Source organism: Chenopodium album, chromosome 9, assembly GCF_948465745.1.
Source record: "Chenopodium album chromosome 9, dcCheAlbu1.1, whole genome shotgun sequence".
Classification (NCBI taxonomy): domain Eukaryota; kingdom Viridiplantae; phylum Streptophyta; class Magnoliopsida; order Caryophyllales; family Amaranthaceae; genus Chenopodium; species Chenopodium album.
The window spans coordinates 67,044,236-67,068,609 of NC_137842.1; the positions used below are offsets into that span (position 1 = coordinate 67,044,236).

The 24,374-nt window shown below is 33.4% G+C and overlaps 3 protein-coding genes and 3 non-coding genes across 6 annotated transcripts; all 6 read left to right on the forward strand.

The window, feature by feature from the left end:
- The first annotated feature begins 977 nt into the window (after nucleotides 1-977).
- LOC145560270 (endoglucanase 24-like) lies at nucleotides 978-6,202 on the forward strand. Its single transcript, XM_081621528.1, has 4 exons — nucleotides 978-1,762; nucleotides 3,288-3,587; nucleotides 3,906-4,067; nucleotides 4,764-6,202. The coding sequence occupies exons 1-4, from the start codon at nucleotides 1,331-1,333 to the stop codon at nucleotides 5,370-5,372; spliced, it is 1,503 nt and encodes a 500-aa protein (XP_081477654.1). The 5' UTR covers nucleotides 978-1,330; the 3' UTR covers nucleotides 5,373-6,202.
- A 5,428-nt stretch (nucleotides 6,203-11,630) lies between these two features.
- TRNAE-CUC (transfer RNA glutamic acid (anticodon CUC)) lies at nucleotides 11,631-11,703 on the forward strand. The gene has a single exon. It is a non-coding gene; the product is annotated as a tRNA-Glu (tRNA).
- Nucleotides 11,704-11,746: 43 nt separating this feature from the next.
- LOC145558893 (uncharacterized) lies at nucleotides 11,747-14,418 on the forward strand. The gene is made up of 2 exons (XM_081620255.1): nucleotides 11,747-11,930; nucleotides 13,284-14,418. The coding sequence occupies exon 2, from the start codon at nucleotides 13,356-13,358 to the stop codon at nucleotides 14,094-14,096; it is 741 nt and encodes a 246-aa protein (XP_081476381.1). The 5' UTR covers nucleotides 11,747-11,930; nucleotides 13,284-13,355; the 3' UTR covers nucleotides 14,097-14,418.
- Nucleotides 14,419-15,435: 1,017 nt separating this feature from the next.
- On the forward strand, nucleotides 15,436-18,333 carry LOC145558892 (fructose-bisphosphate aldolase 1, chloroplastic-like). Its single transcript, XM_081620254.1, has 6 exons — nucleotides 15,436-15,714; nucleotides 16,386-16,655; nucleotides 16,762-16,871; nucleotides 16,976-17,066; nucleotides 17,153-17,422; nucleotides 17,841-18,333. The coding sequence occupies exons 1-6, from the start codon at nucleotides 15,544-15,546 to the stop codon at nucleotides 18,117-18,119; spliced, it is 1,191 nt and encodes a 396-aa protein (XP_081476380.1). The 5' UTR covers nucleotides 15,436-15,543; the 3' UTR covers nucleotides 18,120-18,333.
- A 975-nt stretch (nucleotides 18,334-19,308) lies between these two features.
- On the forward strand, nucleotides 19,309-19,380 carry TRNAG-UCC (transfer RNA glycine (anticodon UCC)). Its single transcript has one exon. It is a non-coding gene; the product is annotated as a tRNA-Gly (tRNA).
- A 4,461-nt stretch (nucleotides 19,381-23,841) lies between these two features.
- Nucleotides 23,842-23,913, forward strand: TRNAG-UCC (transfer RNA glycine (anticodon UCC)). The gene has a single exon. It is a non-coding gene; the product is annotated as a tRNA-Gly (tRNA).
- The last annotated feature ends 461 nt before the right edge of the window (nucleotides 23,914-24,374 follow it).

Consider the following 24,374-nt stretch of genomic DNA (forward strand, 5'->3'; position numbering starts at 1 on the left):
ATTGTTTTGTTTAATGGTTTATTATCTTAATCTCAAGTTGGAAAGAAAGTGAACAACTTGTATACTACTAGGTTTTTTTTAAAAAAAAAAATTTTTATTATTTTTTTTTTAATTTATTTTTATTGACAAGTGCTAATTAAATACTACTAGTTTTGGTTGAATATATAGTTTGTTGCATTTGCAATATGTTTTAGTACTTTTTTTTATCAATTTATGTAATTATTCATCGTTGGCCTTATTTGGTAGGCAAAGTTTGGTGGCAACTCATTATATTCGAAATTCATGAATATTGACATTAATCTTATATTCTAATGTCTTCTTTTGAGTTTAGCCTTTTTCCGAAAAATATATATATATATATAAAAATGATAAAATTAATATAGATAGAAGATAGAAGAAAGAAGAAAATTTGGTAGTTTGATATAGTGAACATAATTGAATTATCATAATTTTTATCCATTATTGTAACCTAAAATAACAAAACAAAAAAAAAAAAAAAAAAAAAAAAAAAAAAAAAAAAAAAAAAGTGTCTAGTTGCTCCAACAGAGACAAACATTCCATTTGGTACAAAACTTCAAACTCAATTCTAAATTTAATAAGTACAAAAAGATACTTCATGAAAATTAAACTTGGATTACAATTTATACATGTACCATTGGTTTCTATGTTCTTCATAATCCTTCTTCCGTTTTAAGTTGATCATTAGTAAAGTATTAAAAACCGCACTAAATAAAATACTTCATTCGTTTAAAGGACGTCCATGTTTACAGTCATGTAACACTTCAAAAATGTTTATCATAAATTTATAATTATTGCTAGTTTGTTGAACTCACTTCAATGTGAAATTTTAATTATCAACTTTATATTTTACCAATAGGATTAAACGAGTACGATATAAAGAGTAAAACCTCATAAATAAGTTGGAAAAAATACAAGATGGAAAACAATAGAGTAAAGCCAACACAAGTACTACTAACTTCAACTTTATGCTTATTAATTGGACCTACATATAATAAACTATAGTCTTCAATATCCTTTTTATTTTGTGACTCATATTTTTGCTATGCATGTGACTTCCCAAATTAAATTACCCATCTTGTCGGTTATTACAACCTTCCCACCCCCACCTCTTCTCTTCTCTTTTTCTCGTGAATAATCCCATTAATATTTTAAAAAAAAGATTTAATTTATATCCAATCACAATTTTACACGCAACTACCACCCCCCTTAATTTGGCAATAAAAGCCAACTTTCTTCTCAACTAACAAACACAACTTAAACCTCTCCCTCCAAAAAAAAAACTAACTTATTAACAACCTTTACTAAGAAAATGATGAAAATGAAACACACATTATTTCCTCATTTTTTTGTTACACTTCTAATGTTGTTACTTACTAGCATGCCATATTTGGTGTACTCATATCATGATTACCATGAGGCACTTGTTAAGTCTATACTTTTTTTTGAGGGCCAAAGATCGGGTAACTTGCCCCGAGACCAACGGGTCGAGTGGCGTGCTCACTCGGGTCTCGGGGATGGATTTGAGCATGGTTTGGACCTTACGGGCGGGTACTACGACGCCGGGGATAATGTTAAGTTTAATTTTCCTATGGCCTTTACCACCACAATGTTGGCATGGAGTGTGGTGGAGTTTGGGGAGTTTATGCCTCCTAGCGAGTTAAGGAATTCTTTGGTTGCTATTAAATGGGCTACTGATTACCTCCTCAAGACGGTTTCTCAGCCCAATAGGATTTATGTACAGGTAATTTAATTGATTTGTTAATCTTATTTTAATTTATTTTTATTGGTTCATATGCATGGCTGCTTTTGGAAACATTATCTCTAATGTTTAGGATAAAATTGCGTACATCTGCTTGAAGTCTGTTAGTTTTGTTGAGCGAAATAATGGATTAATATTGGGTTATTGACTTATTGTTGTTGTAGTAGTATGCATGGAGGTTTTGTAATTTTGCATTTGCGTTGAGGGTAATGTTGGAATTTTTTTTGTTTGTGTAGGTGATTAATTGGATTTAGAATCCATAATTAAGTGGGATTAGCCTAATACGCCACTACTATTAGTAGTAGTTAAGGAGTGTGTTTTGGTTCTTGTGTGTTAGTGAAGATATTATAGTACTCCGTATATTGGACCCACAATTTACTTGTTTATTCACCAAAAAGGTTGAATTGGTGGGCCATAGTGAAAAATATGGCAATTATCTTGACATTAGGGAGGAGAAATTAAACCAATTTGATAATTAAGACATAAAATAAAACACCTAAACATAATTTTGCTTGCTTGTTATCAAGTAGCCATAAGCCATGCAACAAGCCAAATTAGCCATTTTGCATACAGAGTAATAGAGTACTACTTTTACTCCTTCCGTCCTATTAGAATTATCTTATTTAACAATTTTTATGAGAGTTTTTTTTAAATCCATTGGTCAATCTTAGTGTGACGGAAAAAGTATATGATGGATTTTCTAGTACTTGAAGGGCGCTAAACTATAACTACAAGGTGTTTAATAATTGAAATGTAAAGACAAAATGCACATAGTTTGAGATGTTTCGCATAAATGCTGTCTAGATACAAATTTTTACAAATTTTAGGAATCTCTCGTACATAGACGAATGTGTTTGGCAGGAAATTCATATTTCTGCCCCCATTTTTTTTTTTTCCATAGTTACTGATATTAGATATTTTTTCCCTATAAAATTACATTTAAATTCATTTCCATTACTATCATTTTTATTACACTTCAAAGTGTTCGTAAGATGTTTAATGATCCATACACTATTTTATACTATTAGAGATGCGTGAATCTCTCACCATCATCGTCAATGCAATATGGGACATAAGTCATGCATATATCTTTTGTTCCCTTTCCTAAAAGATCCGCCATTCTCATAAGATCGAGAGGGTCACCCCATATCGTGTTGGGGCTATGTTTGTTTAGCCATTTATAACAAACCACGCGTGGAGAGTATTAATTAGTACGAGTACTATTTTATAACTTAATTGTACGGATATTCTTAAGGCTTAACAATACGTCTCCTTTATTACAATTAAATTTATCACTAGTTATACCATAAAGTCACGTGGGTGTCAATTAGTTTAGTTGATATTAAAATTTGTAGCAAACACTTGTCTTCTTATTCTATTAAGGATTGTAAAAGCCAAATGTTTATGATGATACCGACATTCTTGTTAGTCGTTACTAACTTACGATGTTACATACGTTGTTTAACTTGTGTATGTTTAACTTGTGTTAACTTACTACTACATGCAGGTAGGTGATCCAATTAGTGACCATAATTGTTGGGAGAGGCCAGAGGATATGGACACTAAAAGGACAGTCTACATGGTTGATGCACCCAATCCGGCTTCCGATGTAGCCGGAGAGACTGCGGCAGCCCTGGCAGCCGCTTCAATGGCCTTCCGATCAGCCGACCGTGGCTACTCGGAAACCTTGTTAAGAAATGCCCAAAATGCCTTTCAATTTGCAGATAGCTTTAGAGGAGCTTATAGTGACAATTCAGATGTTAGAGGTGGTGCCTGCCCTTTCTATTGTGACTTTGATGGATATCAGGCAAGTAATTTTATGATAATCCTTTAATTAATTACGATGGTAATTAGATTGTTATATAAACAAACACAAACTATTAAGTGTAACGAGTATATGGTGTGGCCAAACAAACGTGTCACATAGTCGAGACTTAATAAATAGATTTAAAATTTACGTAATAATTATTGATTAGACTAGAACAATAAATAATTAGGTGACATTATAGCCGAATAAATCATTTCATTATCTATAAATAATACTCCGATAGTTATTAGAAATTGTCTAATCAATTTATTATATATATCTTAGTCAATTAACTAACTTTTAATTAATTTTTGGCAGGATGAACTACTTTGGGGAGCAGCATGGTTGAGAAGAGCAACTGAAGATGACACATACCTTAATTACGTAGCGAGTAATGCCCACACTCTTGGGGCTGATGACAATATCAATGAATTTGGTTGGGACAATAAACATGCTGGTCTTAATGTACTAGTCTCCAAGGTTGGTAACATTTTTCTAACCCTCTTTCTTCTAACAACTTCCAAGTAGTTTCGAAATCATATATAGGATCGGCCGTTGTCATGGGTTCGGTATTGATGTACATGCTCGGATTTTACTCATATGCATTCTTAGTTTCTTACTTTGACGGACCTTGATTTAATTCAATAATATCCCGTTTCATTGTTGTTAATTGTTTGTTGATCGATCAATTTTCATTGATGATGGAAGATTTAATGTGTTTTACACTATGCATGAGGTAAGAAATAAGGTCAATCTTTTTTCCAAGTGTTGGAGTTGGACCATGCAATTTATCATAATGCATGCATCTTGAATTCTTGATAATCTGTTTTTTGTTGGGCCTACACAAAATATGATAGCGTATTCCTAGGAACATGTTTGGTAGAGTCAAATTTTTTTATACTTGTACATTTATTTCTAAGTTGCTATGATTTTTTTCTTGTCAAAAAAAAGTTGCTATGATTTTCTGTGATGCTCAAGTCAAGGCAATTGAATTTACATGTCTCCCTTATAATCTTTATGATAAAATTTTGCAATAGCTTTTTTGCTAGGTAGTTTTACCGATTAGGAATAAGATTGCGTACATCAAAATCGTTCTATACCATTTGTGAAACAAACTATGTTATTAGGTCTTTATTGTTTCTATTGGTTAACTTAACACATATATTTATATTGCAGGAAGTGCTAGAAGGAAGCACATACTCTCTACAACTCTACAAATCATCAGCAGATAGTTTCATGTGCACATTAATCCCCGAAACCTCATCTTTCCACATTGAGTACACCCCCGGTGGCCTCATCTACCGCCCGGGGGGCAGCAATCTCCAACATGCCACAACCATATCTTTCCTCTTACTCGTGTACGCAAAGTACCTCGACAAAACGTCTCAAACCGTGAATTGTGGTGCCGTTAGCGTTGGGGCCGACAAGCTCCGGCGGATAGCGCAAAGGCAGGTTAACTACATTTTGGGTGAGAACCCCTTGGGAATGTCCTACATGGTAGGATATAGTCTCAAGTACCCTCAAAGGATTCATCATAGAGGTTCATCATTACCTTCTATTAAAGACCACCCTCAGCCCATTGCTTGTAAAGAAGGGTCCATTTATTTTAACTCGACCCAGCCCAACCCAAATGTCCACATCGGTGCTGTTGTGGGCGGGCCTGGAGAGGATGACTTGTACGACGATAATCGGGCTGATTTTAGAAAGTCCGAGCCCACCACCTACATTAATGCCCCATTAGTTGGGGCCCTCGCTTATTTTACAGCTAATCCAGGCCCAAGTTAGTGATAATGGGCTACTAATCACATTTTGTATATACAAAAAAAAAACAAAAAAAAAAAAAAAAAATCAGTAGTGATTACATCCTCAACCACACTTGGACAATACCCCGTCCATACTCTAGTTGAAAACTCGAGCAGGGTAAGGTGAGTCATAGCATGTGCTACGCGATCCTCAATAGTTCTTAAGCTCAACCCATAGGTTTTTTTTTAATGTACACGGGAAGTGTCTCTCATCTTGTGTGAAGCCGAGAAGGAAGAGGCTTATACGTCCTTTTTTTTTTTTTTGTGAAGAGAGAAATTAAATTTCGATTTTTTTGAGTGAGATTGAGGAAGGGAAATCCTCCTACAAGTCACAATAAATCATTGTGATTTTGCATTAATGATGTTGTCAATTTGATTTGTGTTTGATGTAATGAAATAGTGATGCCGACACTTTTATACTGTAGTATTGGTGTTGCCATTGGTACTTCCAAAGTTAGTTAAAAGAGTATAAATATAGTACTATTCCATACCTTTTTTATAATGCTTAAATCTTAATCAATAATATTACAAAAATGGCTTTACCCAAAAGATAGTAGAGGCAAGAAATTTACCCAAATTAAACACCTTAGTCAATAGTTACTATTTACGAATCGATTTGTTTATATTTTAGAGATCAAAACATTATACTCACACAGTAATAATGTATCTTTTTTTTTTTTTTTTTTATTTTTTTTTATTTTTTTTTTTATGACAAATCAAATAGATAGTTCAAAATGCACTTTGATCTATTCAACAAGATTAACTAGAAATAACTAATTTTTTTAATGTATTATGTACACCTAACTAATACGAAGTATGTCATATTAACGTCTAGATTTTCTTGAGTCTTGACACACTCTTAGGGCCTGTTCTGATTTACTGAATTAAATTGAACTGAACTGATTGGTGCTAAACTGAACTGATTGGTGCTAAACTGAACTGATATTTTATGAGAGAAGAAAATTAGGAACTGAACTGATATTTATAAGAGAAGAAAATTAAGAAGTGAATTGAAAATAATATGAAGAATTGAAGAGAACATGCCCTTAATTAATATGGAGTCATACTTAATCTATAACTATAACTAAAGTAGAAACCACTTACATCACCGCTGCCTATGTGTCAGGTTTTTATTAAAAAAATTCCCGCCAAAACTATAAGTGACATCATCCTTTTTAAGGTTTTTTTTTCAAGATAAAGCTAATGTTTGGAAAAACTAAATTAATTACACATTTTCATAAAAATTTAATTTATTTTTTTTACTAAATTGACTAACAACACAATTTCCTTATTAAAAAAAAAAAAAAAATACTGCGTAATTGGTGGTAGCTCCTTCATCTTTCCTTCTTTCCTCCTATATTAACCACTAAACACTAATGCTATCATTTTTTTTAATTTTATTTTAATTTTAGTTAGAATATTTAACATCATGTCTTCTACGGAGTAATACAAATGAACAAATATTTTATTGCCAAAATTGTGCATCGCACCGGACTAACCTAGTGTAAAAGTAAATAAATTTCTTGTAGTGGAATGTCAATAGAGTGTGCAATAGTTTATTGTATGATCCAATAATTATTCCAATATATTTATAAGAAGTTACAGTAACTAATAACTTCCATACACGTAGGTTACAAAACTAATTTTCCAACAAGAATTTCAACTAAATTAATAAATTATAGTTAGTTTCCATAAGTAAGACAATTATGTTCAAAAATTTGGAGACCATACACATTAAATGAGTGGGGAATTAATTTTGATCAAAAGACTGAAAATTGGACAAATAAGTCAATTAAATCGGTGCCCGCCCGATAAAATTCGTGGAGAAATATGTATGGTCGTATGGATCAAAAAAATTAAAATTAAAGCCATTTTTATTCAACTACTCGTATAATTAGGACAAAATGTTTAAGACATTTAATTCGACAATGACGCAATAAATAGTGTATTATGCTCACCATTGAAAAATAATTACATAACAATATAACATCCATAATATTATTAAAACTCAAAGACACAAGTGCACAACCGCATAACATACTAACATCATGTGTCACCATTCCTTTGTTATGATTATGATTTGGTGTTACATGTCTTAAATGTCACCTTATGTGTCATCACTCTTCTCTCATTGTGTTGAATTGTGTTAATTTATATTTAGTCTCTTTGAAAACCTTTTTATTAGCGTAAATATAATTCTTTATATTTTTATAATAGTGTTTAGTTTTTCATATGTATAACCTCTTATAATCTTATTATATTTTTATTTACTTATTATTCAACATTAACTAAATTAACTTTGATTAAACTTATAAATTTATGATGATTCGGGATACCACCTGAGCCAATAACTAACGCCAGTAATTAAGTAAGTTGGCATTTGAATACTAATTTCATAAAAGAAGGATATAGAAGTTGGCATTTGATTCTTGTCGATCAACATAACTACATGTATAATGCATTAATTGACTACTTACGTACCATTGACGTATTGTACCGTACGACCACATTAATTGTAGTTATTAGTAGGGTATACGGTACGGTTGGGTCAAGTAACTAATTAATCAAGCTTGATGTGATTAGCAGCCATCAAGCATTTGAGAGTCTAAGGTGAATACTGAGAGTCCGAGATCATATGTTGTCTATATCAATTTTTTTTTTTTTAGTAAGTCTTTTTTTTTTCCTTTATGATTCTACAATCTTCCTAGAAAAAAAAAAACAGAAGAAAAAGAACTCATATTTTTCAGTATAGATGTGTATCCAGCCATCCAGGTATTAAACTCAACTATTTTATTCTGTGATTTTTATTTTTTATTTTTTTTTGATATTAGAGAAAACTAAAAGGGATGAATTAATATAAGAGTAACATGAGAGCCAATGATATTTTTAGAAAAATAAAATAAAAATGTGAGTACCAAAATTGAGTCACATGAATACATGCATGATGCTTTGAAAAATTGATGATAGTGCTTAATTAAACTGGCAGCCCAAAATTATAAAACGCGTCTAAAGATATATACATGTAGTTTGCCAGCCCAAGATTTTGCCTGTGATTTCATTTTCAATTCAAAGATCCTTGACTGTCAACACGTGTCACAATAAGAACACTCAAGAGAGCTCACCTGTTAACATGACTCAGCCTCTGTTACAGGTAAGCTACCAATTATCCGACGTGGCCCAATTAAATTTTGCCCAATTTCATCTGGAAAACTATCAAAATTAATTGAAAAAAAATCTCAGAAAAAGAAAAATCTTATTCTCACCAATTAAAGAGATTCTCAATATTAATTAAGCCTAAAACGTGAGATGAGTTATAATTTTCTTAGCACATCTTTTGTTAGTTTGTTGCCATTTGTATTTTTGAGATATGTTAGATTAGTGAATCTTGTACTACTGAAAAACTTTTTTAGATGTTGATTGTTGACATGGAATGTTAAATAAATTGCAAAAGTATATATACCAAAAATTAAATTGACTAAATTTGCATTAATATTTTTATTTATTTATTTTTTGTTGTTGTTGATTAAATTTTATTAAATCGGCTATATCTTAGATCTTGGGCGACCCAACAACAATTATGAGGGCTCGATCTACTTACAAAAATATAAAGTGATTTAGCTCTTTTCTTCTCCAATATGCAACAACTTACATATTAAGTAGACAACTTTACACTATGAAGGACTATGTGTAAGCTAATATCAGTCCCTAGTAAATAGTAATGTACTCATGCAAAGGCAACTAAAAGGCCCTAGTAATGAAATTGATAGGGTGTTCAAATTTCAAAATAATGATTCTTATATTGAAAATCTACCAATTTATTTTTATATAAAACCACCCTGACATGCAATTCTAAAAAAAGTCGTCAGTCTTGCCTTGGGTCAACCCATGCTAAGTTTTAAAAATGATATCTATGCATAATATATGACCACTATAACCCACCACCAGGCCTCTCATTAAAGTTGTCAAAACCTAATTCACTCGATCTCACCGACTTCGATCCGAATACTCGAATTAATACATCTACCTCTCATGCCATATCAAATCAATTTCTTGATTGGCATCAATGACCCTTAGTGCTTGTCCCATGCCAAAGTCCAATAGTATTGGGCTTGAAAATGAAAACCAAACCAAATGGGTTGGATAATTTCTATAGGTGCATGGCTCAATAAGCCTCAATTCAAAAACGTTGACCAAATAAAATCTTCAGATTTTTTTTCCCTTATAATTTCCTTTTTGTGTGTGAAGGATATTATAGGAATACAGTGTTACTGTGACATAGTAATGAAAAACACGGGTAAGATCATGTCAACGTTGTCAAAAAGCAAAAAAATTAATCCATCTTTCACTAACCAACTATCCCTACTGTAATACTACGTACTACTCTCCATAAAAATGACTATGCATGTTTTTAATCAGTCAACTAGTCTAAACTATGAGCTGGTATTTTGTTGTAACTCACAAGTTTATTTATGACCCCTTTTTTCTCCTTTCCACCCTCATATAAAGGTTACCATACAATTCACCCAAAAAAAAAAAAAAAAAAACCTCACCTTCCAACATATTCCACTCCTAAGAAAAACCAACTACCTTACTCCCCACAAAATGTCAATAATAACATTCCTCATCCTTTTCCTCTTCCTCTCGCCCTCCTCGAACCTTGTCGAGGGCACGAGGCCACTAGGCTCGAGCTTCAGAGATGAGTATGTGTCATTGTTGGTGCCACAACCAATTGGGACTCCGGGCATGCCAGATGGGTATACCGGTAAGGAATTAGATGATTGCTTACCAAAGCACTTTCGGCGCAACTCGGCCCCTAGCCATTATGTCAACTACCACACTATGGATGAAACATTGTGCTCCAACGATAAGAGGACGGTACCAATTAAACCTTGAAGATCGATGTGATGTCGTATGTGACTAACGGAATTTGCGTGCTCAAGTGTTACGTTGATCGGTCGATATTTATTTTTTCACCCAAATGACTATGCATTAAAAAGACAATTATTGCTGTTTATAATCGTTCATAACTTCATATACTATACAACAACCAAATGTATCAAATTATATATGTATGGGTATATTACATGTTCTGAATTTTAGTGGAACGAAATATATGTATTAACCTCTACGTATTGTACATAAATTATGTTTTTCTTTTTCTTTTTTTTTTTAATTTATTATTTATTTATTTATTTATTTATTTTAATTGACATTATATGGCTTTTAATTAGTGATTAATTATTGCTAGAATTACTATAGCATGCAAAATTTCAGTTTGAATTTTATTACTGGTAGAATTAATGAGAGTAGAGATATTTAGCCTGGATTGGTATATTTGACTATTTGAGTGGAGGAGGCTTAATTTATTTTTACGTACTTCATGAATTCATTCATGCTATAACTCTAAAAGTTGACGTCTTTTTGCCAATCCACTTTTTTGAGTTTATTGATCGGTAGAGAAAGGAAGGCCATTGATATTTTTTTTAAATAGTAATTATAGTTAAACATCATATCAATTTATGAAGCTAGTATCTTTAGAATGATGGTACACAATATCCGAGATCAAATTATACTACCAATACTGATATTGTTATATATACATACGTATTTATTTGAGATTGTAGGGTGCAGTGCATAATGCATACTAGTATGTATTATAATAGATATTCAATTATATATAAAAGGTGTTATCGAAAAAATTATAAAGATGATAAAATAGTCATTGTCATTGGTTTTTTGTCAATTGGAAAAAAGCCGATCATTTTCAATGTTGAAGCAACTTCATTTATGTTTATACAATTATTATCAAGCTAAGTCACGTACTCATGTTAGTTTATTGTACTATTTACACTAGTTCACATATACTCTTCTTTGACCATTTTTTTTGGAAATCGATCCTTCTTTGACCATCTTTTGGTTTATGCATAAAATAGCGTTAAATTTTATTAGATTTGTTTTAATATCCATTGTTAATATGATCAACTTTTATAATCTTTATTCATAAAGGATTAACGTTTTTTTTTTAACAAAATCCACGAAGGATTAAGTTATTAAATTAATAATCAAAGTTCTTGTATAGGAAAAAAAAAAAGTTCTTGTATAGGAATTTGATTGACCTAATTAAGAAAAAAAAACAGTAATAATTATTGACCTAATAATAATCATTTTTTTGGGGTGAGAATAAAATGATTAGTGAAAAAAATTAGTTATAACTTATAAGTAGAGAATTATAAACAACAAATCCGTTGTAGTCTAGTTGGTCAGGATACTCGGCTCTCACCCGAGAGACCCGGGTTCAAGTCCCGGCAACGGAATTTTTTTTTTAATTTATTTTTGCCGCTTCGAAATTTATCGTCTTCTCCAAATATCTAGCTTGAACCCTTTTATTTTGCAAATCCCCTTTTTCTCTCTCCTTTGATTCCTTTATAATTCCCTCAATTTGTCCCCAATTTCGTCCCTGTTTTTTCTGCTCTTTTCAAATAACTTCAAATTTGGTTAATATTCAATTATTCTTTCTCTTTTTTTCTTCAGAAATCAAAAGGTAAATTTCTAAAGGGTGTTTTTTTTTTTTTTTTTTTTTTTTTTTTCATTTTAATTTTAACTTAATTCTGGCTATTAGTTCATTATTTGATGATTTGTATGCAAATTTGAAATCCATTTGTTCAATTAAAATTGTATAATTGATAGTTTTCTATCAATTCGAACTGTTCATTCTCACTTAGGGTTTTACTTTACGTCTAATTAACCAACTTGATGATTCTAATCAGATTCTTAGTCGATTTTGTTTTATTTGAAACGAAATTAAGATTCCTGACAAAATTACGAGATATTAGATGTAGACGGAAATCCGAGGTTTTAGGTAGTGTTGGCATCCACAGAATCATGTTATGTTACTGTTTCATGGTTTTGTGCATCCTTTTGGTAGTTTTGATCACAAAATTGGTGTAAGATTGTTTCTACAATATGTGTGTACTGAATACTGATTTTAAGCTTTAAGGATCATAATACTGTATTAGTAAATTGAGAATCAAATGAATATCGAATGTAATTATAAAAGGTCCCTTTTATTGGCTGTATGTTGGTGTTTCTTCGATTGTCGTTTCTTGGATACACACTGAGATTTGTTCGAATTCGTCTAGGATGAGGTTAGGTATACTCTTCTAGTTCATATAAATATGGAATTTATGATTTCTGTGGCTTTTTTTTTCTTTTAGTGTTTAGATATTGAAAAATGTGGTGTACATAATAAAATTATGAATGAGGGTCCATTAAGCTTTTATTAGCTATTAAGTATGTTTTGCTGTGCTCATAGATAAGGGTCATCTTGTTATGGAATGATGAATGTTGATTTGCTAGCAATGTTGTTTATGATACAGCACGCGTTTTAGCTTTGAGTTGATCAGACTTAGGAACAATTTAAAAGATATTGTGAACAATCCATAACTTAGTAGTTTTGCATAACTAGAGTTAACATGTGTTGGTAATTGATCTTTTTGTCATTCCTTTTCATGGAATAGAGCCATCTCTGGAACTGCTAACTCAGCATTGATAACAGGCTCTGAAGTTCGAGCTTTAAGTTTTTTTTAACATGAATCAGTGGCAAGACTGTTGTTCTTTTAATGACCTGCTCTTGATAATTATGCTTGGGATGTTCAATCATATCTTACTTTTTATGTTTGAATTTTCTCTTTTGATTAATTTTTCATGGGATATCCATCTTTTTCATTACATTGCTGATTGCTGGATGTTCTTCTTTCGTATTCTGCGTATGCCTAAAGAGTTGTACAGTTGTTCTTGCCTGCTTCCTTGATTTTGTTTAACTTGAGTTGATTACAATGGTGAATTTTTTATTCTGCGCAAGTACTCATCTTTCCTTTTACTTGTCTGCTTGCAGGTGTGGTTATTTCATTCTGAATACTTTCCACCTATCATTAATTTGATTAATAGAAGGCTAATTTTGCAGCCTATGGCTATAGTAGATGATGATATGAAGGAAGACTCACTTCGTTCTGTCTTTTTGAACTCCCTAATATCCAACGTCGATGAAGAGAGTCTCTCTCTTGAAGATGTAGCTTGGGCTGATTCATGCCTGAATAAAGATGTGGATGATTCGGATACAGACTGGAGTTCTATTAAAGATGCATTATTGGAGATTATCAGCGCTCAACCAGAACCTCCAGCCACGTCAGTGGTGCAGAGCAGTATGCAACTATCTGCTGATGAAATTCCTCAATTCAGAGAAAATCTGATTAGTATGGATTTTGGCGGAGGATCTGATGAAGATGAGGATCTCATAGATGGTGATTTTGGAGAGATTGAAAGCATTGATTTATCTGAAGATGATGAAGATGATTTTGTAACCAGAAATAAGAGAGGCAGGGTGAGAGGAAAAGTTCTTAACGTTTTCCGCCCAAATTATTCTGAAGACGTAAAAGCAGAGAACCTTGATTCTGATTTGAACTCGAGTTTGACAACATTTGAGGTGAATACTTCATTGGAAGACATCTTCAAAGTCTGGGATCTTGGGATTTCAGACGAGCAAGATGAGTTTGGAAAACAATTGAACAAAGCCCTTGCTGATGTTCCTTCACAGATTCAATCAAGTTCCAGTGATTCAGCAGTAGCATTAAATGATCCGATGCAGGTGTCTATAGATGATGTCATTGCTGGCATTGGTGATCTGTCTCTCAAGCAGTATACAGAATGAGTTGTTCGTTTGCTTCTAACTTTTCTTGTTCATATACAGAATGAGTTTTTGGTCATATATTCATCTGGTAGTTTTACATTTCTGCCTTCTACTTCTACACTATGAAACTCGAGTTTCTGTAAACTTGTTTTTGGCCTTCTGCTTTTCCTAGAAATCAGAAATGTGCTGTTGAAATGTTCTGCTTTGCTGGTAAATTGTTTATCTTCAAAGTATTTAATTTCAATGGAAGTTGAAGTGCAAGTGTTCTTTTTTAGAGTAAGCCTGTAATTGTACACTCCTTTTGGATTTTTTCATCTCTATTGGAAGCTCATAAGTTCAGTAATCAGTATCCATGTCATTTAAAATTGATTTACAGGGACTTAAATCATTTGAGTATTATAGCATAACACGAACATTAACTTTATGCTATGTGGTAACGATAACGGGTAGGGGAGGGAAGGAAAGAGGGGGAGAAAGGAGTAGGCTAGCCTTTTCCTTTCTATGCTAGCCTCTTTCTTTCTATCGCTCATAAGCATCCTGTTCTCTTTCTTTCCAAATTCCTGAGTCCAAACGCACTGCAACTTCTTTTTGAAGGAAATGAGAACCAAGTTCCATGATTTTGACATAGTCACTCACTGTTAGTGATACCGTAACTACTTTCTGAAACGGGCATTGAATGACATATTCGGACATCATGATTAGCACGAGGAATCATGTGATTATACGGTAATTAAGCAGGGTATTATTGTAAGTATTCTATACTCTACAACTTTATAGTTTGTATATCTTAAATGTCTAGCTTTTTTTTTGGATGTGGATGAGAATATGTCAAAAATGTATTTGGTTGTGATAGTATTGCTACTGATATCCATACTGATGTGTAAAATCCCATTTCTTCAAGTTGAAAGATAAAGCCAAGATAATGGGACATAAGGGTGGGCCCACACCCTTGATCAACGAAGATGGTTCATCCACATGGTTTTGAACCACAATCTTTGATTTGAAATGGCCAATTATTAACCGTCAAATGTAGTTCATCAAACCTTACCCTCAAAATCCAGTGATTAACTAATAACCATTTATCTCTAAAATGCTAAAAGACATTTTTAGAAGGATAATAGCCTCATATTCACCTTTCACTGATAGGAATACATTGCAATCTCTGCATCATCTGTCATTTTTTTCCTATTTTTTATTTCTATTTAGATTTTCTCGCTTATCGAGCTCGAGGCGTGCCAACTAGGCAAGATTTATCATCCACATGGCGGTACATCACTGGCCGAAGCATGACAGCCTCTCAAGCAAGACATATTATGATAACATGCATAACTAGACTTATATAAATTTGTAGTACTGAAGCATTGATTAGCCTGTGTGGTAGAGTTTGCTAAGAGGAGGGATAAGACTTTGCATATCTTTTGGCTAGTCTATTCTGTTCTCTTTAGCATACACAGTTCATTGAAGAAAAATGGCCTCAGCTTCTCTTCTCAAGACCTCACCAGTCCTTGACAAGTCTGACTTTGTCAAGGGCCAGACCCTCCGCCTTCCTTCAGTTGCTGGTGTCAGGTTTGCTCCCTCGGCTCCATCGTCTCTGACTGTCCGCGCCAGCTCCTATGCCGATGAACTTGTTAAGACCGCGGTACGTTAACTTTGCCTTTTCTATCTCTTACTGATTAAATGTTATGATGTTTGCTCATGTACGTCTGTTAGCTACAGTATATAGTTATGATTGCTCCTGAAATTTATGCCTATGATTCTGAATAGTACTTCCTCTGTTGTTAATTAGTCGCTACATTACTTTAGTCATGTTTGCCAACGCATATTCTCAACCATTTATACTTTTAAATATCAATAAGGAATCGCTATAAAAATTGATATCTATAGATTACACATGGAGATTAATCTAATCTAACAAGAGTTCACGTGACTTTGTTTTTATTTAACACAAAGTATAGTCTAAGTAGATTATATGGATAGTTTATAAAAGAAACATAGCAACTAAGTAATAAAATACTGAGGTAGTATAAAAATAGAATATAATAGAGAATAGAAGTTATAAAGAAGAAAATAAAAAAAAGGAGTTTTTGTAGACATATATAATGACCGGGAGAAGTATCTAAGTGGAGATTCTATGATTCTCTGACACTTGTGTTTATGATTTTGACTACCTTAAAAGCTTATCCATGTTGAAGAACTGTAGTGAATGGTTTACCAAACTGATGCTAGCTCTAGTAGTTATAGTTGTCTACTGTAACATTATTAAAAAAGAATTCAGAATCAAAGTTGTTTATTTGTGGGGGTTGTATGCAGAAAACTGTGGCATCACCTGGCCGTGGAATCTTGGCCATGGATGAGTCGAATGCCACCTGTGGGAAACGTCTTGCCTCAATCGGTCTAGAGAACACCGAGGCTAACCGCCAAGCCTACCGTACCCTTCTGATCAGTGCCCCAGGCCTTGGTCAGTACATCTCTGGTGCTATCCTCTTTGAAGAGACTCTTTACCAATCCACCACTGATGGCAAGAAAATGGTTGATGTCCTCATTGAGCAGGGGATTGTTCCCGGTATCAAAGTTGACAAGGTTCGATATCTTGCCACTCTCTGACATGTAGATTAAATTAGAACAGAAAAGTAAGTATGCTAGTATAATATTGATATGTGAACATTGATAATGTACTATTTTACAGGGTTTGGTGCCACTTGCTGGTTCAAATGACGAGTCATGGTGCCAAGGTCTTGATGGTCTTGCTTCCCGCTCTGCTGCTTACTACCAGCAGGGTGCCCGCTTTGCCAAATGGTACATAACATGATTTTACTCGAAGTATGACTAATTGACTATGTATTTGCTTGTTAGATAATGTCAATATTCACAACAAATATTGGATTGTTGATTTTCTACAGGCGTACTGTTGTGAGCATTCCCAATGGCCCATCTGCCTTGGCAGTGAAGGAAGCTGCTTGGGGTCTTGCTCGCTACGCTGCTATCACCCAAGTAAGCAACTAAAAACCAGAACCTAAACTTTTTATTATAAACTATTTCACTTTTATTGGTTCTAATAAATCGTATGTTGTATTTAGGACAATGGATTGGTCCCAATTGTTGAGCCAGAGATCTTGCTTGATGGTGAGCATGGAATTGACAGGACATTCGAGGTTGCTCAGAAGGTTTGGGCCGAAGTGTTCTACTACATGGCAGAGAACAATGTGCTCTTTGAGGGTATCCTTCTTAAGCCAAGCATGGTTACCCCAGGTGCTGAGTGCAAGGAAAGGGCCACCCCTGATCAAGTTGCCGATTACACCCTCAAGCTCCTCCACAGGAGAATCCCCCCATCCGTCCCTGGAATCATGGCAAGTTCCTATACCTTCATTACACTTAATACTAAAATGCTGAATTTAATTGACTTAAAATTATTCATTTATTATCTGTGTACTTTTATCATACATTTTAGCAAAACATCATGTACTGCCTTCGACCCTAAATTGTAGGCCACATAGTACCCGATAAGCTATGTTGATTAAGGTTTATCTCTTTATCGTTCATGGTTTCTATCCTGTCCATTCATTGCCCCCTAATACTTGAATGTTGAATATAAGGTATTAAGGTTGATCCCTAAATCGTTCAGTTATTAATTGTGAATGTTTACTGATATTATACATTTTATAGAAATGTCATGTATACTACCTCAGTGTGAAGAATTTAGTGTTTCACCCCTTTGATCATTTCCTGAGAATATTGTTGTGATTTTTGATTTGTTTTGGTTGGCAGTTCTTGTCTGGTGGGCAATCTGAGGTGGAGGCAACCTTGAACTTGAATGCCATGAACCAGAGCCCCAACCCATGGCACGTATCTTTCTCCTACGCAAGAGCCCTTCAAAACACCTGCTTGAAGACCTGGGGTGGAAGGCCCGAGAACGTGAAGGCTGCTCAAGATGCCCTGTTGCAACGGGCCAAGTCCAACTCTTTGGCTCAGCTCGGTAAGTACACCGGTGAAGGTGAGTCCGAGGAGGCCAAGAAGGGCATGTTTGTCAAGGGCTACACTTACTAAGAAGATCATTACTGAGTGGGAGTTCTTATTAGATTAAGTTTGTTTATTTTAATGGAGGTTGATCATGGACCTAAAATTTGTGTATTTAAGTTTGAAGGCCCTAATGATGTGATTAACGGCCATGAAACAGACTTTTTTGGTAATTACTTAAATTGTATGTACCTTATACTCAAGTTTTAATAAGATTGTTCAGCTACTAATGAGATTTACCTTAGCTCTTGGAAATTTGTTATTGCTTTTTACAAGGGTTTGAAATGAATATGAATTGAATCGATTTTCTTCCAAACTTAAATTTTAAGTATTCTTTACTTCTGCCACCATTGTTTACAGATTTGTTTCCTTGGTGCTTGCTTCATGTTAATTTGCGTTTTAGTTACATCAAACATTTCTTTAAGATAAGGAAACAAGTAATAATGAGGAGTCCCTCTCTTTAAGGGAGCGTCTACCCATGATATAGAATCGAGAGAAGATGCAGACTATTTCAAAAATTTATATACATAGGGTGTATAACAAGGTGATCAAAGTTTGCCATACTTTCTTGTTTCTTCAGAAATATGTTGGCTATACAATTAGTCGCTCAGTTTTTTTCCTAGATATGTGCAGTATCTATGATAAACTCTGTGTAGCTGTTGTCATTGCTTCTGACCAAGATCGTAAAATATCGTAATAGTCGTGTTGAGGTTGTTCATGTGGGCTGGGACGTGGTTGCTGTGATTGTCGTGGATGAAGCTGATGAGGAGTTGGTTTTACACGAGCCATCAAAATTAAGGTTGTAGCATCAATAATCCCATTGAGGAAGTAGTTGGTGAACCACCGAACAAAGGTATGAGATACGTAGTGTTATGGTTGATGGGATTAAAAGAAGGTGTTGAAAGTGTTTGAGGTAAAAAGGTATACGTGATTACAACTTACAAGCACATGAGCAAAGAAATAACCTTAGTTGTACCATGCATAAGGTACAACCGATTGTACATTAAAAAATCACTAATTAAGTATTTTTCAAATTGCATATACACAGTAGTATAATTAGAAAATTTTGTTTTTTTCAATTTATGATATGTGGGCGGTAGAACTATTGAAATTGAAGGGCATTTTTCTTACCTAAAAATATTGAGAATATAAGCATATACTCTTGTGCTCCTTGTGTATAAGACTTCATATTTATTAATTATATTTAAATTAACAAGTAGCGTTTGTAGTCCAACGGTTAGGATAATTGCCTTCCAAGCAATAGACCCGGGTTCGACTCCCGGCAAACGCAACTTTTTTCAATACCATCCTCTGTTTTATTATTGTCTTCATTGTCATGGTTTGCACAAACACTTCTACTAGTAATTGTGATGCGAGTCCACTTGTTGATACGGTTGCCTACTTTCATATCGCCACTGGTTTGCTCCCCGGAGCCATTGGTATTGTTTACAATATTGATCACACAACCCCCGTGAGGCGGAGCATGAACGGAAGGTAAAGGATTATAGCCGTAGTTCGGGTTGTGAGGAGCATGAAAAGCAGGATGATGATTATATAGTGATGATGGTGGAACATATGCATGAACAATATTAGGAGGAGCTCCTCTTTGAGTTTTAGGAGCATAATTATTTTGGTTTGTTTCTTGCACTTTTGAAGTGAATATATTGATGATACACTTTTGAGTTGGGGAGGAAACCATGTCGTGTGAGATGCAAGAGAACAAAAGGGCTTTGATCATAGAAGAAGAAGGACGGGTTAAAAAAAAATAGATGACTCTGATACCATGTAAAGAGAGTAATATGCGTATATTTAAGGTCGAATTAGAGGATACATGTACAATTATAAGCTTCATTTAAATTTGGAAAATTTGTAAATTACCATCCAAAAATAGGTCCATTTTCTAAATAACCACCCATTTAAAATTTTATTTTAAAATACCACCCATTAAATTAATTATTTACTCAGATTACCACCCTTTTTAAATTTCCGGTGGAAATAAGGGGAGTGGGGCCCACAGTCGTTACTTCCCTCCTTAATTTTTTTCTTTTTCCTCGACTTCACTATTGTAAGCTACAGTAGTTACTTCCCTCTTTCAATTCTCTCATTCAATTTTCTCTGCAAACTCACCCAACTCCATAAATTCTCACCCACCATTGAGATTAGGATTGAGAATTAGAGATTAAACCCTAAATCTGTTTCAGTTCATTTGAAACCCACCATTTTAATTGGGGTTTTGCGAGGAGCTTGTTTGCGAAATTCGCCATCTTTAGGGCGTTTTGCTGGGGACCCTAATTAGCATGACAAATTAGCAGCAACTCAATGACATAATGTCAGTAACAAATAACCCCCATTTCTGCCACAATAAGAACCCCCAATTCAAACAGAAAAGCACAATTGAGTGTAGAACATGAACCCTAATTAAATAAAGACCCAATTTCCCCCAATTCAAATACAATAACAACCCTAATTTGCGAATAATTAAACCCTAATGAACCATTCAATCAGTTTTCCCCAATGTAGGTGCAATAAGAACCCTAATTAAACCCTAAATTTAAAGATTTAAATACATTACCTGATGCGAATTAGCCTCTGAAATTTCTTGCCAAGCTTCTGCAATCAGTGAAATTCGTCAAATTTGGGGAGATTTTGGAGTAAAAATCGCAACAAATGGTTTGGAATTATGTTTTATAAGACAAAATCGGGGGGGTTTTCTTTTTAGAAGCATCAACAAGCCGTTAATAGCCGTTATGTGGGCCCCACTCCCCTTATTTCCACCGGAAATTTAAAAAGGGTGGTAATCTGAGTAAATAATTAATTTAATGGGTGGTATTTTAAAATAAAATTTTAAATGGGTGGTTATTTAGAAAATGGACCTATTTTTGGGTGGTAATTTACAAATTTTCCTTTAAATTTATTATCATAATAACTTTTAAATTTTATTATATGATTCGTCATTAATCAATGTCTTCAAATAGTTACGATTCTATATACTACTATAATTGTAGGACAAAGATGAGCTAGATACTACTCTTATTTGTGATTAATAGGCTATTTCATTGTCACAGAGATTCGTCCCATGGTGTATGCAATATGCATGTTGTAATGTTTAGTATTAATTAACCTAATTACATTATGCTCCTTTACATAAACTTTGCACTCAGATTTTTTTTTTTTTTTTTTTTTAAAGAAATTTTGGCCCCTTATCTTCTCAAATGAATTGAAATTTTCAATCCATATATTTTGAATTTAATTATAGTACATAAACGAGATAATCACAAAAGTTCATTGGATCATATTAATAAGAGGATTCATATATATTATTCATGATTTATTGCGTGAGATTGTGAAAGAGAAGAAAATTATCTATGACAAACCAATGCTTATGATCATTTTTCTAAATAACGACAACTATTAGAACATAATTTCTTAACCGTAGTATATGAAACCTTAAAGGCTAGCAAGAACTTAAAGCATACCTATATACCTCGTTACAAAATTATTACAAGCCCTATTATTATTAGTACGTATATATGTAACACGTACATGACAAGTCAAACTAGACATGAATAGTAAAGTGCGTTTATGTAAACAAGATTCACTTAATCCGGCCAATATCCCCTAGGGTAACATCCCCGGATTTGTTCTGGCTGTCTATATTGTCATGATTTCCACCAATACTTCTGATTTTGACATGACTCAAACTAGTGCTGCTATTGTCGCCAACTTTCACATCTCCGTTGGTTTGTTTACCGGAGCCATTGGTATTACTTCCGGAATTGATGAATCCGTAGCTACCTGGCGACGGGGCATGGAAGAAAGGAAAATGATTATAATTGTAAGGGTAAAATAGAGGAGTATAGCCGTAGTTTGGGTAGTAAGGAGTACCAAAAGGAGGATGATTGTATAATGGTGGTGGAAAACCATGACTAGCATTAGGAGGAACTTCTCTTTGATTAGTAGGAGCTTGATTTTGCATATTTGATATATAGTTTCTTTTTATTTTGGTTGTGTAACATAAGAAGACTAGCTAGTTTCCACCTTTTATAGACACATCAATGAGACGTACTAATGGTGGTATTAAGTATTATATTGTTTTTATTTGTTTGTTTATTATCATATATAAAGAATTATAGACCAAAGAGCATATGCTTTAAAGAACACTACTAAATTAATAAATATGCATGCATGCATGATTTTTCTTGGATGGTGGCTATAGGTCTTCTCTTTAGATATCAATCTTGGATATTATCGTTTCCATTAAACCACTCGTAGTTTTGTTCTTTTGTGATGGAAAGATAGATTAGTGGATTTTATTAATTCAGTTCGAGCTAGTTTTGTCAATGTTGTTACAGGACTTGAGAGGAAAAAACCAATGTACATGCGATTTGAACATAATTACGAGTATTTCACCTAGCTAAGTAGCTAATAGACTTCTTGCATATGTGCAATGCCTTCCTTCACTTATAAATTCCCCAATTGTGTTATCTAATGGTACTTCTTGTACTAACAAAGTGCATTTATATCTTTAAGCTAGAACTTACCTGTTCAAAAACTCCACAATAATTTAAGCATGCTTGGTTAGGAATTTTAAATCATTGTTAATACGGAGTAATATATATGGGTGACTTAATTAGCTAATTAAACCTAATTGTGCATTAAATTACTATGGAACCACAACAATTTGGGAGAATAAAATTAAGAAGAGGGTGATTCACACATTTTAAATTTTTTTTTTTTTTTTGACAAGACACATTTTTAAAGATAGACAACGTTAGCTAGCTCATAAGGCAAATTAAATTTAAAAGAAATTTGACGTACTTATTTGAAAGTTAAAACAACATTTCATCACATGTTTATTAGGAGATTATTTATAATTAATTATTGTAACTTTTGATAAGATTATTCTTCTTTGATAATTGTATAAAGAAAACTGAACTAGATACAATTCTCTTTATTACTGATTGGCCTTTTCATACAGATACGTCCCATGGTGATTCGTCATAATTAATAGTTTAATACAATATTTAAACACTAATTAGCCTCGTTATGTTCCTTCTTACATGGAGTTTGTATATTTTATTTTGGTCCCTTATATGCTTCTCGAATGGAATTTGTATTCCATAAATTAATGTTTACATACCGTTTCTTATTAGAGCAGTCGGTGACAATTAAAATAATTAGTAGGGTCAAAGTAATTCAGATTAAAACAAAATTAAATTGATCAAATAATTTTTTTTTTTTTTTATCCGGATTGGATTGATTTGGAAAAAAAATAAAATATGTATTACGGTTTAGATTCTGTTTGGGGTTAAAAAAAAAAAACTAAAAACCAAATTACAAACCGAAATTTTAACCCATTACATTAAGCCCATTTTCTTTTAAAAGTATCCCAACCCATTTCCCCTTTCATATAAAAAAAAAAAACAACTAATTCTCAATCATCCTTTCTCAGTATCTCGGTCTCTCACAAAAAACTTGGGTTTCAGGTTTGAATGTTATGAAACAAGAGAACAAATTTTAGTTTGGATTGAATTCTAATTAGAAAAATCGAATTAATTTGGATTGATTTGGACTGAACTGAATCTTAATTCGGTTTAGATTTGGTTTGAGAAACCAAAAATCAAATTAATTTGGATTGAATCTGTTTTTGCTATAATCCAAACTGCAAACCGAATACGTAGTACTGTACTAGATAACAAAGGTAAAATAAATTCTGAACATAAGCTAAGTATACTTTATTAATGAACATCAAGCGTTTGTAGTCCAACGGTTAGGATAATTGCCTTCCAAGCAATAGACCCGGGTTCGACTCCCGGCAAACGCATTTTATTTTTATGGTTGTCAACGTTATATAGCTGCTAAACAAGTAGGTGTCTATATTATTGTCACTGGATTAAGCGACTTGAATTACGAAGTACTTAAAACAGCAACATTTTTATGAGAAACAAAAATGATTAATACGGAGTAATATATTTTTATAAGAGGTGACACCCCATGCACCTTAATGGCGTGGCTATGCCTATTCAACGGAAGAGAAGTTCATAGTTTTTAGTAGTACAACAAAGATAATACTTATAAAGCTATTGTGGTCCAACAATTAGCCAATGTTGGCTAGTTTAACATCACCAACAAGTTGTTGTCCACCTTGGTTGCCAATGTTGCTACCAATACTTCCTATCTTAACACCTCCAGTTCTTTGGCTTCGGTTCCCAATTTTGATATCTCCATTCTTTTGAATGCCTGATCCGTTCACATTGTTACCCGTGTTGTAGTACGATCCATACG

Coding starts and splice junctions, on each gene's coding strand:
- LOC145558893 (XM_081620255.1), top strand. CDS start 13,356: ATGGCTATAGTAGATGATGATATGAAGGAAGACTCACTTCGTTCTGTC.
- LOC145560270 (XM_081621528.1), top strand. CDS start 1,331: ATGATGAAAATGAAACACACATTATTTCCTCATTTTTTTGTTACACTT. Junction 3,588..3,905: donor GTGACTTTGATGGATATCAG/GCAAGTAATTTT, acceptor AATTTTTGGCAG/GATGAACTACTTTGGGGAGC. Junction 4,068..4,763: donor TTAATGTACTAGTCTCCAAG/GTTGGTAACATT, acceptor TTTATATTGCAG/GAAGTGCTAGAAGGAAGCAC.
- LOC145558892 (XM_081620254.1), top strand. CDS start 15,544: ATGGCCTCAGCTTCTCTTCTCAAGACCTCACCAGTCCTTGACAAGTCT. Junction 15,715..16,385: donor ATGAACTTGTTAAGACCGCG/GTACGTTAACTT, acceptor GGTTGTATGCAG/AAAACTGTGGCATCACCTGG. Junction 16,656..16,761: donor CCGGTATCAAAGTTGACAAG/GTTCGATATCTT, acceptor ACTATTTTACAG/GGTTTGGTGCCACTTGCTGG.